The 16,936-nt window shown below is 40.2% G+C and overlaps 1 protein-coding gene across 4 annotated transcripts in view; it reads right to left on the bottom strand.

Annotated features, from left to right (window-relative positions):
• The window catches only part of MRPS27 (mitochondrial ribosomal protein S27), a 90,914-nt gene that overhangs the window by 8,181 nt on the left and 65,797 nt on the right, over positions 1-16,936 (bottom strand). For all 4 annotated transcript variants that reach the window (XM_033429983.2, XM_033429984.2, XM_004270794.4 and 1 more), the window contains exons 5-8: positions 11,192-11,306; positions 7,413-7,491; positions 4,270-4,385; positions 474-576 (exon numbers count right to left, since the gene is read on the bottom strand). In XM_033429983.2, coding sequence (XP_033285874.1) covers positions 474-576; positions 4,270-4,385; positions 7,413-7,491; positions 11,192-11,306 — 413 coding nt within the window. The remainder of the gene's footprint in view (positions 1-473; positions 577-4,269; positions 4,386-7,412; positions 7,492-11,191; positions 11,307-16,936) is intronic.

Genomic DNA, 16,936 nt, shown 5'->3' with positions numbered 1-16,936 from the left:
TGCTTTCCCAAGTGCTGCTGGATGTGCTCTCTGAGTTTCTCTTCCCTCACACCTGAAAACAATACCAAGGATATGTGTTCAACTCCAACTCTTAATTTCTTTCCTCCTGGACTTTAGATTTAAGAGACAGAAAGATCTTTGTTAATAATGGGAAAGATCCTACTGGCCAGTTCTCCCAAAAGAGGGTCAGAACTTTCCTTTCTTTATCCCTTCCTCACACTGATCACCACTAAATATAATCGAGAGCCATCAGAACTAATTCTCACCTTGCCAGTGGTGGGAGGTTTTAGAACCCGCTTTATTGTCTTAGGTCATAACTGTAAGGCCATCAAAGTCTAGTTTTACGTCTAAAAATGAAAGCTGTATTGGAATTTCACTCACAAATTTAAATCAAATTATAATTTTATTATGAAGTAAAAGAATGCATCAGTTCTATCCATGAAGAACAATGTTTGTAAGGACCTCCAGCTTACCAAGAAGCGCATAGCCGTACAACTGGGAACTCAACCCCACCGAATTCTTCTGCTTTAGGCCTGGGAGTAACAGGGATGCACCAAAGTTCCTCTCCTCTTCCCACTGCAACAGAATACACCAGATCACGGTGCAGCCAAGCAATGCATAAATGCATTTTGTACGCAAAAATGTGATTTTTAATGACACAGAGGAAAAAAGAACATGTTATAACATTAAGTAAAAGGAGCAAAATAACAAAACTAAAGGTACATTATAATTCTAATTTTGGAAAGAAAAGATATTTATGTTTAATGAAAAATACAGAACAGAAATGCCCAATATGTTAACAGATTTCTGGGCAGTGAAATTACAAGCAATTTTGGTTTTCTTCTTTGTACTTTTCATTACTTTCCAAATTTGGGGCAGTGAGTAAGAGTTCCTTTTACTATCAGAAAAGCAAAACAAAATAAAAATAAAGCGTACACTCTGGACCAGCACTGCCTCGAGACAATCAACAAAGATTACCCATGCTGTTAGCCCTGTACTCACACTGCTATGAAATGACAGAGCAAGCTTTTTGAATTTTAAACAATTCAGCAATAAGACTCCTTCTACTTCACAGTGTTCAAATAAATATAACTATTAGGCTGCCTTTAGATAGATTTACGCCTCTCAAAAATCAATTAGGCAATCAGAAACACTTGGCAATCATTTCTTTCAACCCAGGGTGCAAAATTACACTTCAATAAAATTGAAGCCTTATGAGACACGGGAAAAGAAGGGGCAAAGTACAAGCATTGCTAAGGCTGCTGCAGACTAGCAACAGCAGGGACGGGGGACTCACTGTAAAGACAGGCCTGAGGAGAGCGTTGGCAACTCCCCAGACGAGGGCTGTGATCTTCTCGGTGCTGGTGCAGTAGGAGCACACAGCGGCCTGAGCCTTTGTTCCAGCTTGGAAATACAGAACGCAAAGCTCAGGTGGCCCTGCGCTGGTCAGAGAATGAACGAAGTGTGCAAGCTACAATTGCAGCCAGGTATATAAGTGGGGTACCCAAACCTCTTTATTGGGAATGACCTTCGTGCAATGCAAGTGCAATTTCTTAAGGTTTTTCTAAACCTTTGAAACAAGCAAAGACCTTGGGAGGAAAGCAAAGCCTCCTCAGGGGCTTCTGCAGCACACATAAGCAAGAGAGTTGGCAATGAAGGACCAGGTCATTTCACTTGCGAAAGCAAATCCCTTGGAGGTTTGATTTTCCCCCACAAAAACTGCATGAAAAGGGGCCCAGGGAAAAGTTAATAAGGAGGCTTAGAAGCATTTTTTCTTTTCTTTAGGGAAAAACATGACCTATAGTATCAGGGTGCAACAGGGGCTAAAAGCCAAATGAGCAGCATCCTTGCTGTGCTAGAACTGAGCAGGGGTGGTGATGGTGCTGCAATGGTGATTCTTCCAAAAGCACTTTTACAAAGATGAATGAAAGCAAATGGATGTGTTAGAGATTTTTTGGATGACTGGGAAAAATACAACCACTGCTGCTTAGATGAAAGGCTAGTTATGTGTTAACAGAAAATATCAGGTCTCTTCCAAGCCTTTACCTTCTACTCTATGTACTATTATGGACTAAATCAGGAGCTATTTTACCAATGTCCTCAAGGTTTTCTCATTTTATGCTTCAGCTTCTCCCATTAATACAAAGCAAACCCTCCTTCTCTCCTTCCTCCCTCCACTCCCCTTCACAGCCAGACATCTCAAAACACCGCTGATGCTCACTGTCTCCTTTCTGCACCTCGGACTCACTCCACAATCCACTCCAATTTGGTTTCCTGCTCCATTACTCTATGGCCCTCACACCACTAAGTTCAATGCATTTCATAAAAGTCCTCGTCTCACCTACCCTCTGAGGAGCGTTCTACATGCAGACCACCTCCTCCCACGGTGTTTGTTCCAACACATTCCTGACTCTCCTTTTGGCCTGTGGCTCGTCTGCAGACACTTACACGTGGATTTGTAAATTACATCTCCAGTCCAGATTTTTCCATTAAGATGCCAATTTCCCTTGTGAAATCTCTTGACTGTCTCAAAGGTATCTCAAATGCAATATTCAGAGCCAAATTAACGATCTTCCTCATCAAAAGAAGTCTTTGCAAACACATGGTGACCCTTTTGTCCAGATACCCCAGGCAGAAACTGAGGAGGTCAGACTTCACCCCCACCTCCCTGCCTCCACATCTACTTCCTTCCTCATCATGCTCTTTGCCTCCTAGATACGGTCATCGGCTACTTTGTAACTCCACCACATTCTGGTCCCCACATTACCATTACTCTTACTCAGACGACCACGACAGTCTCCTACGTGCTCTGACCATAACCACCCTGGCCCTGATCCAACCTCCTACCCATGTTACAGCCCAGATACACAAATCTGATCATGCCACCCCTTCTGCTTAAAGCTTTTCAGTGGCTTCTCACTATTTTTAGAATGTAGATGAAACAGCTTAGCATGACCTACCTTCTGCAATCTCATCTCACCCTACAATTCTCTCTGTGGCAGCTACACTATCTTCCTAGCTTCTTCCAGCCCCTTTCTGCTCAGCATGTTCTTTCTGCCACAGGACTTTTGCACATGTCACTTTCTCTTTTCGGATTGTTCTTCCTCTCTTCAGTCTGTTAATTCCTGTTCATGCTTCAAATATTAACTCAGGAAATATTTCCTTAAGGAAGAAGGCTTTCCTAACAAGTTTAAAATACAAACAAAAACTCACTACCATACAGGCTTTTCATAGAAGACGTCTTTGTAGTGATCATTATAGTCATCATTTTATATTCATGCGTTTGTTTTAAATGCCTATATTCATCTTAGATTGTAAGAAGGAAATTTTTGCTCACCACTGTATAAGGAGCACTTGAAATGTATGGAATGTAGTAGTTGCTCAATATATATTTAATGAACTAATGAATGTGAGGTGTGCCATAGGCTATGACATTCATCTTACAAAAACAAAACACACAATAAATTTTTTTAGAATGGGGGCTAGACTAAATGATCTTTTCAGTTCCTACCCAAAGTAGTAGTTTTTGGTGTTACATGTGAGGTTAAGGGCAGACTGTAGGGCCAGGCTGCTTGGCTTCACCAGGTGGCTTCATCACCTACTAGCTGGGTGGCTACTATGTAACATCTCTGTGCCCCAGTCTTCTCATCTGCATGGAGTTGTGAGGATTAAATGAATTAATAAATCTAAAACACCAAGAACACAGCCTGGTGTAAAGTAAGTGCCATTTAAGTATTAGCTATTGTTGTTGTTACTGTTGTTATTCTTAGGATAGCAATAAACAATGACTAAATATCCTAACCTAAGAGATGAAACCAAACTTAGTCTTCTGGACTGACCCAGAGCAACCTTAGGAAAATACTGACATAAATTAAACAGTGAGTATTTAATACCTGAGGTCGTGGTCGAAGCTGGCTGCCTCACTGCTTCGTTGGTATGCCATGTCCAGCTCTCACTGATCATCGATTACCTACTTCTGCACGTGTGAGGTGCACTTAGCCTAGCTCAAGTCTCAGAATGCACATAAGGACTTTCCCTTGAGATTCTTCCGAGTGGAAGAATGTCCAATTCCACTTTGTTAGAGCCCAGTACCTAAAATGTACAGGATGAACACTCATTCCTGGTTGTACGGGGCCACAGCGCTATACATCAGGCATCTTTTTCCAGATGCTGAGGGCAGAGGTTTCCTCTGGTGCCCACATCACTACTGAGCAGCCACTGCTTGCTTCTTCTAAAGCTCTCACTGCTGCTTTAAGGTAGATCACTTACACTGAGGTCTGTCTTCTTTGCCAGGCAGTAGTATAAAACGTAGAGGGAAAGGAGTTGGGTGGAGGGAACCTCAAAAGCTTCTTGCATCATGATCTCAAAAACCACAGACAGAGCATCTGGAAAGAAGATCAAAGTAAAAATGAGAGGTAATTAGTTTTAGGTAACATCATCAAACCTGTATTTAACTATAAACACTCTTAAAAAGTGGGGCATGATGGAAAAATAAACAGAATTAAGAAGTTAAGAAATGTGGGCTCTGGTCCTAGTTCTTCCATAAACTAGGTCTTTCCCAAGTTTTCAGCTTCTATTGTACACACTACTGTGTACTGAATCAGGTGCTATTGTATCACTGTCCTCAAGGATGTCAAATAAACCACTCAATTTCTCAATATCATCTTCATGATGTTAAAATACCATTTGTCCCACATACATCACAAGACTATTGACAGTCCAACAAAATAATACATGTGAAAATGCCTCATAAACTGTGAAGCAAATTTAAAGCATCATGTCCATCAGCTGGAAGAGCTAAGGCATACAGAAAGGAGGCAAATATATTTTCCAGGTCACCCTGACAAGTAGAGAGGGGGCTTGGCTGACTGCCCCACTGTATGTTCTGGAATTTTCTCCCTGTTTGGGCAAAAGAGAACAAATGCTAGAGACAATTCTAAATCTCAGGTATTATTTCAAAGACAGAAAACTGATGACTACAAAAAGGACAATCAGGCTCAATTCAAAAGAATTGAAAGAATGGAAAGGAAATGCTTATTCATAAGTTATAATTCCGTGAGTGTAACATAGAAGATATTTGTTTTCACATGAATGCTGATCACAGGAGACCAGACCTTGAGCAAGGTCTAATTTATTGTCCCTCAATATTTCACAACATAGGCAGAAGGCAAGAAAATCAAATTCAAACAATTTCTTTCCCTTAGTATTTGTTGTTAAATCAGAGAATGTTAATATTGGTTTAAAATACGGTGCCTGCACATAACACAGGCACAACAAATGTTTTTGAATAACTGACTGAGCTGTTCTGTTAACCGATTTTTGCATATAGGGCTGCATAAGAGTCAGCACTGATTTGCAGCTGTTGCTAGCCAGCTGGTTTTGTGTGTGTTGTCATGGTTCTACATGAGGCCACAGCCAAGAATTTCTATATATTCTTTGCAAACAGGGAAACTGAGATAGACAGGCAGACCAGGGAGGAGTCACCCAGTCAGTCAGTAGCAAAATAAGAACCTGGAAGAGATTAAACAAACAACACTCCCATCTCACCAACAAACCGACATTTTAAAAGAACACAAAGTTACAAATCAGTTTAAAAAAAATCTGTTTTGCCAACTGTTCAATACTGAATCCAAAATTACACATGAAAAATAAATCAAATTTATTTTATCTCTAATTTATATTCATTTCAGTCAGCTTGGGAAGTGAAATTAGGTTGATCTGTATAAGTAATTTCCTTTTCCTCCATAATTATTTATATACTTGGGTATTTCCTATTTTAGCAATAAAAAGTATAACATTTTCTAAATTTTTGCCATAAATAATAATAATCTGCATCAAAACTTTATTTTAAAAAATCCTCAATATTATTTACTCTGAATTTAGAAGGAAAAAAAAGAAAAAAACCAAACCCAAAACTCCTTTTACCCTTCCAACATTACCTTTAAAGAGAGAGGGGAGAAAACTGCTACTACATAATTTTCCAATGATAGAGTAATAAGGATTCTTAAATCTGATGTTCACAGAGAACAGACGATGAAACATGCAAAAGCTAATTATCTTTTAGTTGAATTCAGGAAGCCCATGTTTAAAATGGATAAGGGATAATGAGCATTTCAAAAAATAATGCACAGGGCTTCCCTGGTGATGCAGTGGTTGAGAGTCCGCCTGCTGATGCAGGGGACACGGGTTCGTGCCCCGGTCCGGGAGGATCCCACGTGCCACAGAGCGGCTGGGCCCGTGAGCCATGGCCACTGAGCCTGCGTGTCCAGAGTCTGTGCTCCGCAACGGGAGACGCCACAACAGTGAGAGGCCCGCATACCGCAAAAAAAATAATAATAATAATAATAATGCACAGCAAATATTTTTAGGCAGTCAACAACTGCAAGGCTTATGAGAGAGAAGATAAAGCAGAGGCCCGGAGAAGAGAAAGGAGAGAGGTCCTCGGTCCCCAGGTCCCCAGCCTCATCACTGAGTCCAGGCAGTGACGCAATGGAAAAGGCTGAGGGGGCTGGTGTGCAGGAACAAGAGGATGTAACCCAACGACAGGAATCACAGGTGTCATAAAAGCGTAAGTGACCACCAGTCCACATCCACATTCCTGAGGTAGTGACTACCCTAACACAGGCATGGCTCCTCAGAACCAAGCCTGAGGATGAAATGGTGGAAGGGGAAGCCAGTGTGTGTCTTTACACAACGGCATGGCCTCCTCTTTCCTTCTTCACTGTCTGCGTAGCTGCAAGCACAAGCGTGCTGTACTACCCTTCCCTGTCCACTGGAGACTGGCAGGGCTCCACCTGACTGCTCTGTAGGGTCTGCCACATCCCCACCTTTCCTTGGCCTCCCTTACTGTAGCTGAAGGTAAGAGCCACTTTAAATTAATTCCATGGGGTCAGAGGATTTTGGGGGTAAAGAGATCTCAGAGTTCACCAATGCACTTACTTTAGAGAAGGGGGAACAAAAGCCTAGGGAGGTGAAATGACTTTCCTTCATAGCGAGGGTACTACTCTCTCCAGTATATAAGATTTTATACTTACACACTTCACATGCTGTAACAACTGTGATTTAAATAAAGAAAGTTAGCAAATGGTGCTAAAAAAAGTCAAGCTAATAGCTGAATTAATACAATCTTAACTAGCCATGGAAGCTCAGGCAAGGTTTATTGCTTCACTAAATTCATTGTCCTTTGCCCAAAGAGACATGAACAAATAAACTTCAGAAACTCAGAGGAAAAAAGACCTGAATATGGTTCTCCTATCTGGCCAACTGGTGTGGTAAATCAACTACGCACCTATTTCTGACTGAAAGAGTGATGTAGAGAGTCATTAAGAAATAAAAAAAGTAAAAGTGCCTACATTTACTTCCCTTTGGGAGCTGAAGATCCATTATACATGGAACTGGGTTTGGTTTCTTACCTTTGTAATTTTCTTCCTTTATGAAATGATCCATCAGTAAATTGAATGTATAGTTATCTGGAAAAATACCATATTGGACCTGTAATGAAAATAAAAGTAAGATAAGGGAAAAAATATTCATTTAATTCAGTTTATAATTTATGCCTATGTATTATTCAGGAAAAACCTTGGCACCGTTAGCTGTAAAATATCTGACTATCATTTCACAGCATCTGGGACGGTGAAACAGAAGCTGTGACTCATGCCGTTTGGTAACTGGAACTGTTGGTCAGGGTGAGAAAGTTGTGAGTGGGTGTCTGATATAAGACAACTGACGTCTGAAAAATAAAGCTCAATTCTAACACTTCATCATAACTAAAAAAAAAACCCCAAACCAAACCAAGACAATAAAAAACCACCATACTCCACTCGTTCAGTGATTCTTTTCAGAAGGTATGAATATCAATGCAAAAATGGACTCCCATGAGAAAGCACACATTAACACATTATGCAGCATTTTCTGGTCCTTAGAGCGCTTTTTCTCCAACTTTATTAAGATATAATTGTCATATAACATTGTGTAATTTTAAGGTGTACAACATGATAATTTAACACACATATATATTGCAAAACGATTATTACAATAAGGCTAGTTAACAAATTCATTGCCTCACATAATTACCATTTTTTTGGTGGTGGCAGTGGTGAGAACATTTAAGATCTATTTTCTTGGCAACTTTCAAGTATACAATACAGTACTGTTAACTACAGTCACTGCGTTGTACATTAGATCCTCAGAACTTACTCATCTTACAACTGGAAGTTTGTATCCTTTGACCAACCTCTCCCTATTTCTCCCGTCCTCCCAGTCCCTGGCATCCATTATTCTACACTGTTTCTATGAGTTCCGCTTTTTTAGATTTCACATATAAGTGAGATCATGATGTATTTGTCTTTCTTTGAGTGACTTATTTTACTTAGCATAGTGCCCTCAAGGTTTGTCCATGTAGTCTCAAATGGCAGGATCTTCTTTTTTATGGCTAACTATTCCATTGTATGTATATGTTCATATACACACACCCCACATCTTCTTTATCCATTCATCTGTAAATGGACATTTAGGTTGTTTCCACGGCTTGGCTATTGTGAATAGTGCTGCAATGAACATGGGGGTGCAGGTATCTCTTTGAGATAGTCATTTCATCTCCTTTGGATTTATACCCAGAAGTGGGATTGCTGGATCAAATTGTAGTTCTATTTTTAATTTCTTGAGGGACCTTCATACTGTTTCCCATACTGGCTGTACCAATTTACATTCCTGTCGACAATGCACAAGGGATCCCTTTTTGCCACATTCTTGTCAGCATCTGTTATCTCTTGTCTCTTAGACTAGTTTTTAAAGACCCAAGAAGCCTGAAGTTGCCATGGCTCCCATGTGACTTGCACGCACAATCAAGTCTGACTACTAATGGTCTAGGCTGTGGTCATGTGTCTGTTTTAAATCCTTACTTCAGTAGGCTCATCCCCCCCACCCCCCGTCAACCACCAGAAACACCTGAGGAATTCTTTTTTTCCCAATTATACCCATTCCCTTAGAAATTCTGATAACCCTAAACCCCAGTTGCAAATCACTGCTGAACTGAGTCACTATTACCAGCACGCTGTGCAGAATGCCTCAGATGTGCCGAAATGGAAAAAAAGTTTAGAATCCATTGCTTTAAAGGTTGTAGCTCATGAGCAGTGTTTAAATTCATCAAAGCAGTCAACCAAATCTGCACTAATCCCTAAGGCAGGGTAAAAGCAAAATATCTTAGAATGATAAATCATTAAAGCCAGAAGGAACCTTAGAAATCAACTGGTCAGTGATTCTCAACACTGACTGCAAATGAGAATCAGCTTGGGAGCTTAAAAAAGACACCAATGAGGTATGAAAAGGCAGAGCACAGAGGATTTTAAGGGCAGTGAAACTAGTCTGTATGATACTACAATGGTAGATACATGTCATTATACATTGTTTAAACCCACAGAATGTACAACATCAAGAGTGAACCCTAATGTAAACTATGGACTTTGGGTGATTATGTGTCAATGTAGGTTCATCAGTTGTAACAAATGGCTCACTCGGGAGGCTGTGCACGTGTGGGGACAGGGAACATGTGGGAAATCTCTGTACCTTCTGCTCAATTTTATTGTGAACCCAAAACCGCTCCAAAAAAATAAAATCTATTTTTAAAAAAAACAATTAAAAAAATACCAATGGCTGGGCTCCAGAAAGATCAAATTAAATTAGAATCTTGGGGGTGGAGAAAAGCATCTATAATTTTTAAAAGCTTCTTGTGTGATTCTAACGGGCAGCCAGGGCTGGAAATCACTGATTTAGTACAACTCACTTGACTTAAGAGTTGAAAAAACTAAGACCTAGAAGAATAAAATTACTATTTGCCTGAAGTTATGAGCAATTGGTAGAATTTATGAGGTTAAGCTTGGGTCTTCTGACTCCTTGTCTGGTGTTCTTTCCACTAAAAGACTAGTAAGAGTAGAAAATGAGACAGACATTTTTTGTCTTTCCAGAACTTCTTGTTTTGTTTTCATAGGGATCTTCTTCTTTGAGTATGATCTGTGTCATTAAAGTCTGAAGTGAAGAGCAAGATTTAATCCATTCCTTCCCCTGGGGCCTAATATTAGATTTATCAGTGAACCTGCTTATCTACTTTATTAAATTATAAGCTTTCCAAGGGAAGGGACAGGACATTGCTCCTTTTTTGGGACAATGCCATACCCAATACAACATCTCACACACAAACGATCTGAAATGTATAAGTTAAATTAGGCCCAAGTCATGGGAATAAGAACTCCCAAAACCAAAATTAGTATTTCTTTTTGAGGTCTGCCATAGAAGGTCCAGTGACACTACAGAAATAATACATTTCCACAGAAATACTGTTAAAGTCTTGTTAAGGGTCAAGCTAGGATTGTAGCTTGAGACTCACAATAATAACATTCTAAACTTTTGCTTATTTTGTACTTATTTCATACTATGAAGGGAATGAAGACTCAACCCTTGGGTAGAGTATAACATGCAGAAAGACCCTAATCATAGGGGCTCTGGGGCTTGAGGGGAGGAGTCAGGGACTTAGGAAGACATGTTTTGAATAACCTAGGAAGTCTGTCTTCTTAAAAATGTGTAAGATGATCTGAATGCTCTGGAGATCACACTCCAGCAAAACGGTCACGTCTTTTTCTCTAAACTTCACCAAAGGGAACTAGGCAAAAAATCCAAGACTTCGGGATCAAGAATGAAATGACCACCGACAAAGTTCTTGTGATTAGATTACCTTTTGCTTTTACCACTCCGTTTTTAAGTCACTGTGCTTGGAACAGCCACAGCTACCGGAATGTTTATTGTTAATGGGCTGGTTAATTTATACCAGCTCCATTCTAAAAAGATTTTCTGAGGGCAAATAAATTTAAAAGTTACTTCTGGGCTTCCCTGGTGGCGCAGTGGTTGAGAGTCCGCCTGCCGATGCAGGGGACACGGGTTCGTGCCCCGGTCCGGGAGGATCCCACATGCCGCGGAGCGGCTGGGCCCGTGAGCCATGGCTGCTGGGCCTGCGCGCCCGGAGCCTGTGCTCCGCAACGGGAGAGGCCACAACGGTGAGAGGCCCGCGTGCCACAAAAAAAAAAAAAAAAAAAAAAAAAAAAGTTACTTCTTGTACTATTCTCTGCTGTTCTGTAATGGTACAAACACCAAATCACCTAAACTCAGGAGAATAAGCTGCAAATGCCAGGAAACCACTCACCTTATTTACAAGGGTATATAAGGCCTTGTCTTGTGCACCATATTTTAGACACTGTCTAATCCAGGTGTGGATAGTCCAATCTCTCAGGTACCAGCAGTTGGGGCTGTGTCGAAATCTAAATAAAGTATAAGAAGAGAGAAAACTGGGGTTAACTCTTAAATGTCAATGCCAAAATCCCTCTTCCATCAGCAGGTCCTGATGTGCAGTCAATGTGATCATAAAAGTCATAAAGACCAACAGTTGCTAAAAGCTTGAGGGTAAAACTCATTCACTATAAAGTCTGAAATGGGAAAAAGAAGGCAAAATAATAATAAACAAAAAGAGTATAAAGATTTTATTCCTTATTTATACCCCCAATTCAATACGTTGTTTTAACATAAGATTTACAAAAATGATTTCAGGAATATGCTCTACTAACCATGGTGTTACATAAGTACACATTTCATTAGAAGACATGTGGAAGCTTATACTTTAGAAGTTTAAAATAAAACAGATGAAGCAAAAATGAAAACTAGGATAGCATAACAATTCTAGAGGAAAATCAGCTTTGAGTTATATTGCTATTTCTTGTGGCACTTAGGAGACATTAGGACACTCTTCAGTGAACTGAAAGAAAACAAAAAGAAAAAAAATTTTTTTGAGCAAAATTTAGCATTCAGGCCCTCCAGGATCCGTGATCACGCTTTCTCACAGCCCTATTCCAGTGCTTCGGTCTATCTCCTCTTGCTTCCTACTGTTCTCCACATGGTTTTAAAAGGCCTAAGCAGTCCAAGCTGAGGTGTATAATAGTACCAGTATTCCGACAAAAGAATGGAACTTGGAAAGGAATTCAAATGCTGCTCTTGCCTTGAGTTGGCACACACTGGTTGGAGCAGCTTCTCCTTGCTCTTGGGGGTCTGTGCCACAAGGCTGAGTGAGAGGGGAGACCTCTCACTCAGGTGAGAGGTGTGAGTGTGTGAGGCTGCCTCTGTTTATCTGCTTTGATCGGGACGGTTCCTCAAACATCATCTCGTGTCAGCTGAAGTCCCCACTTTGACCATTGAGGAAGCAAGTCAATCCCTGGACCCCACAAAATTCAAACAGTTTTCTTAAAAACAAAAGGCAAGACAAAAACTTAAAGTGAAAGAATTTTGTGCCATATTTGAGAATTGGGGCTAGAGGCTAATACTGGTGTTTTTCAAAGGCTGGTTATGCCACCTGCTATTTCCTGCCATCTGGCATTGGGATAGTTTCCTGCTGAACAGGTTCTCTGCCAAAGTAAAAGCTGAGAAAAAGAGAGCAAGTGAGAAGTAGTATTTAATTTAGGCTATTTATTAGTGATCTGGTGAGAGATTTGATAAAAATAAGATCTGAAGATGTTTTATGGATTTAAAGTCATCTAGCTCTGTCCAGTTTTTTGACTGCCTTAGATTTGGCTGGAAAATGTCTCTCTCACTCTTTCTTTACAGAATTAACCCCTTTTGATAAAAGCAGAAGGATAGAAATATGTCAAATTATGTTTAAGATGAGAGTGACCTAGCCAGAGAAAGCCATTGTATAAGTGCCCTAGATAGTAGGTCTAATGAGATCCTCTGCATAGAAATGAAACAAACTATATCTTTTAGTATTTCATGCTTTCCCTCACATTTTAAAGACAACAGTTGAGCAACCTGAGCGTCACTCCTTGTTACTCTGAAAAATCTGAGATTTGAAGTGTAATGGCCAATTAACAGCTAATTCTATTTAAAAAAAAAAAAAAGTCAAGTGAAATACCAGGTGTACTGCCTAAAGATGGTGATGTTTTCTCGCTAGCCTGTAGGCTCCCTGGGCAGTAAGTAGGGGCAGTGACTGCCTTGCTCCACACTGGTTCCTCAGTGCCTGACACAATTTGTGGCCCACAATAGGTTGTTGACAAATAAAAAAAGAGCTTTAAAAATCAGCACGTATTGAATGCAATAATGTATTGATCATTATGTTAACTTCTATGGTATATTATAGAATTGTAAATTCCCTGTTTGGGGTATTTATAATCTCATTACAAAAATAAGGTATATAAACCAGTTTAACAATAACACGGGGGCGGGGGGCGTGATAAACACTAAAAATGCAGAGGGCACTACTAGATGCTAGAGGTATTTTTGGTAGTAGTGGCTTTTAGGTTTAGTCTATTTTTCCTTTGAAAACAAACAAACAAAACAAAACAAAACAAAAAAATGTCAATTATCTCCTTTACCCACGATTATTTAAATCTTATCTTCTGCTTTAGGATGTCTCCAATGACCATTAAAGTTATTACTTTTCTTTTTGATGGACTTTAAAATAAGAGCACCATGACCACATCCAACCAAACACCCTTTTCTCTTATTCACAATCAGCAGACCATTTTTAGGCTTTGAAAAAGAGGAACAAAGATGGATAGGATCTAGTTATAGACCTTCAAAGCACAAATGAAAATTTGTTTAAAGCCATTTGCTAACACACGGATGAACAGAAAAGTCTTTTCTTCTCAAATCTTTCCTTATCACCTTTTATTTCTTAGAAGCCTAAAGGGAAAAGTAACTCAAGACTTCACACAACTAATATAATCATCTGCACGGCTGTCCTTTGAATGATGTGTCAACAGACTCACATGGGTCTTTACTAAGTTCACTCTCTCTCCCATCCTGGAACAGGGCTACTTGGTGTGATCTCTGCTCTGTAAGACCTAATAATCCAGATACACAACCATGACTAGGACATTTTCAACTAAGTGACAATATTAAATCCATTTAGGAATAAGAGGCAAACACACATATATTATGAAATATGCTGCTCAAAGTGCAATTCTTGTATTTCCTAGCCAGGCAACAAATAAACTCCTTTTGAAGCCCTCATTAGCATTAAAAAAAATTAGCACACAACTTATGTGAGTAACTATCTAGAATATAAACCACTCAAAACATTGGAATAGTAGGGTCCAACTTTGGATGTTGAGTTTAAGAATTCTCTGTCAGTGGCTTTTTAAGCAGTTCAGACAGAAGAACTCGGGCCCTTTTCAGAACAGCCAGTGGAAATATGACAGGCAGGTAAGTCTCTGGAATGGGTACTTGCCTGGAAAGATTCTGCAAACTGCTGGACCAGCATTCTCCCTTTTAGCCAAGAGAAAAGCAAAGAGACAAGAACACAACTAACACATTGATTTTCCAAATTGCCTGCAAACAGACTGGCTTTTGTTCTTGCCTACTCTGACCACCAGCCCAGCAGATTACAGGCAGCTACTGTAGGAGTCCCCTCTGTGCCCCATGCCATCAGCTGTTTGCTCACCTCGACAGAAGCTTTATTATTGTCCAGGCCAGCAGGCTGCCAAGCTAGGCAAACCGTGTGAGTGTGGAAAAGATAAACAAATGCAACCCAAATAACCCCAACAATGCTTGTGCTCATGAAGGCAAGAGACATTCTGAGCTTCCTGCTTATAAAACAGAAGCAAACTTGACAACAATCCTAAGGATATGAGTGTTTTCTTGGAAGGAAGGAGGGGCACAAGAAGGAGAAGGAGAGAATGAAGTGTGTTCTTAAGCTCCGGCTTTACTAGTTCCCAAAGCTGGTATCCTATGGCTGAAGATAACTCTGTCCATAGTGTAAGACAGAACTTGCCCAGGCAAGTCAAATGGCGGGAACTGAGAAGCTTCCTCTCCTCAAAAATCAGGTTACATTCCAGGCTTTTCAGGGCATTCACCAGCACTACTGTTCATTCAAGACTGATGTCACCAGGAAGGAAGGAGAGCAGAATCACAGGATGCATGACATGGGGAAAAAGTCTTTGATACCTTCGAGATATCTTAGAAGGGAAGAGCAGTTATATAAATGAAGTCAAGAGTGAAAAGTAAAACACCAGAGACTTACTATGATTGCATAGGAGGTACCTCATTGTGTGTAGAAGTCACATGAGATTTCCTATTTGTGACCAATTTCATCATTGCATTAAAAAAAAAAAGCGATACAACCTTTTTTCCATGGGTTCAACCAAAGGTTATTGTTGAAGGCAAAAGTGGTGATGCTCCTCAGCTATTTCTGTATCACAAATAAAAGCGCTCCTGACTGAGCAGGGCTAATGCACAGATGCCAGAGCCTGAAGCTCAGCGGCTCCACCATTTAGCTGCAGCGCTGGCTCTTCCATATGAATGAGCAAGCTTTCCACAACATTTATCTGATTATGAGAGCCACCATCCTTAAACACACACACGCACGCAGCTTTCCCCTCCTCCCGAGTGAATTCTGTATCCTGTAGCAACAGGCTTTACAGATGGAAACCTCAGGCCCCGAGCTGGGTAGACATGGAGATGGGTGAGGGGCTGGGGTAAAAGGAGGACTGGAAGAGTGCCAAGAAGAAAACACAGCTGGCTTCAGAGTCTGTAGTGTGGACGGGGAGCCTTATCAATGAAGCAAAGTGGGCACTTATTGAAAGGTTTGAGCGCTTCCCTGAACTAAACCCAAAGAGCAAGAGGGTATCATGTGATTATTCAAACCAGAATCTGATTCAGTCATGGCTACGCACTTTCTTATTCTACAAGGATAATTACTTTCTTTTGCATCCTGCTGGAAATTCTGCTTTCATCAATTATTAGTTGCCCCCAACTACCACAAATAAAACCAAGTTCTGATGCAATAATTTTCTAATGACTATTATATCTTTGTCAAGTGTTTGAAAAAGGGGGCTAATATAGGAGTCTAATATAGGAACTGATAATAAAGACATCAGTATTCTAGATTAAAACCACTTTCTTGCTTGAGATCCCAGATTCTTACTTTTATAGGGGAACTTCAGGTCATTTTAACCTTTTAAAAAATTTTATTTATTTTATTGATTGATTGGCTGTGTTGGGTCTTCGTTGCTGTGCACGGGCTTTCTCTAGTTGTGGTGAGCTGGGGCTACTCTTCATTGGGGTGCGTGGGCTTCTCATTGCGGTGGCTTCTCTTGTTGCTGGAGCACGGGCTCTAGAGCACAGGCTCAGTAGTTGCGGCGCACGGGCTTAGTTGCTCCGCGGCATGTGGGATCTTCCCGGACCAGGGCTAGAACCCATGTCCCCTGCGTTGGCAGGCAGATTCTTAACCACTGCGCCACCAGGGAAGCCCAAGGTAATTTTAACTTTTCAACAAATATGTCCTGCGTGTGCACTAAGTGACGCACCAAGAGCAAGAACCCCCTCCTTTCAAAACATTGCCCTCGCAAATGCCCAAGTTTGGGCTTGTACATTTCCAATGAATTCATTATCTACCTCTTAGGCAGATAAAAATGTCTTTTTTTTTTTATTTTCAAGTTCTAATGCTTTTTTCTTTTTTAAAAAACAGGTTTACAAAGATACACAAACAGTAAAATTCACACTTTTCAGTGAATCTGTCTGTGAATTTTGACAAATGCATCCAGTTGTGTAACCACCACAGTCAAGCTAAAAGAACAGTTCTATCAACCCTAAAAATTCCTAATGCCTCCTTTAGAATCAACCTCTCTAGGGTTTGCTGCTTAATTTGAGCAAATTTTATACAGATAACCTCCTCGAGATTCTTTCTAAACCTAATTAATTTTATAAGAGGAAAAGCAAATAAGGTAATAAAACTATAATTTCAGTTCAATTGTAATTTACATTCTGCCAATTTCCAAATTAGAACTTGAAAAAATTAAAATCCAGTTTACAAGTAGTTTTCTCTGAGTTCTATACACAGCCATGAGACATTTGGTATCCCTGTTTGCCTTCTAATAAGGGTAACAAGTAAGTGGATTTTTTGGTA

The sequence above is a fragment of the Orcinus orca genome, chromosome 3, assembly GCF_937001465.1.
Source record: "Orcinus orca chromosome 3, mOrcOrc1.1, whole genome shotgun sequence".
NCBI classification, from domain to species: Eukaryota; Metazoa; Chordata; class Mammalia; order Artiodactyla; family Delphinidae; genus Orcinus; species Orcinus orca.
The sequence above is the reverse complement of the archived record's forward strand: the minus strand, read 5'-3'. Positions and strand labels throughout refer to the sequence as shown.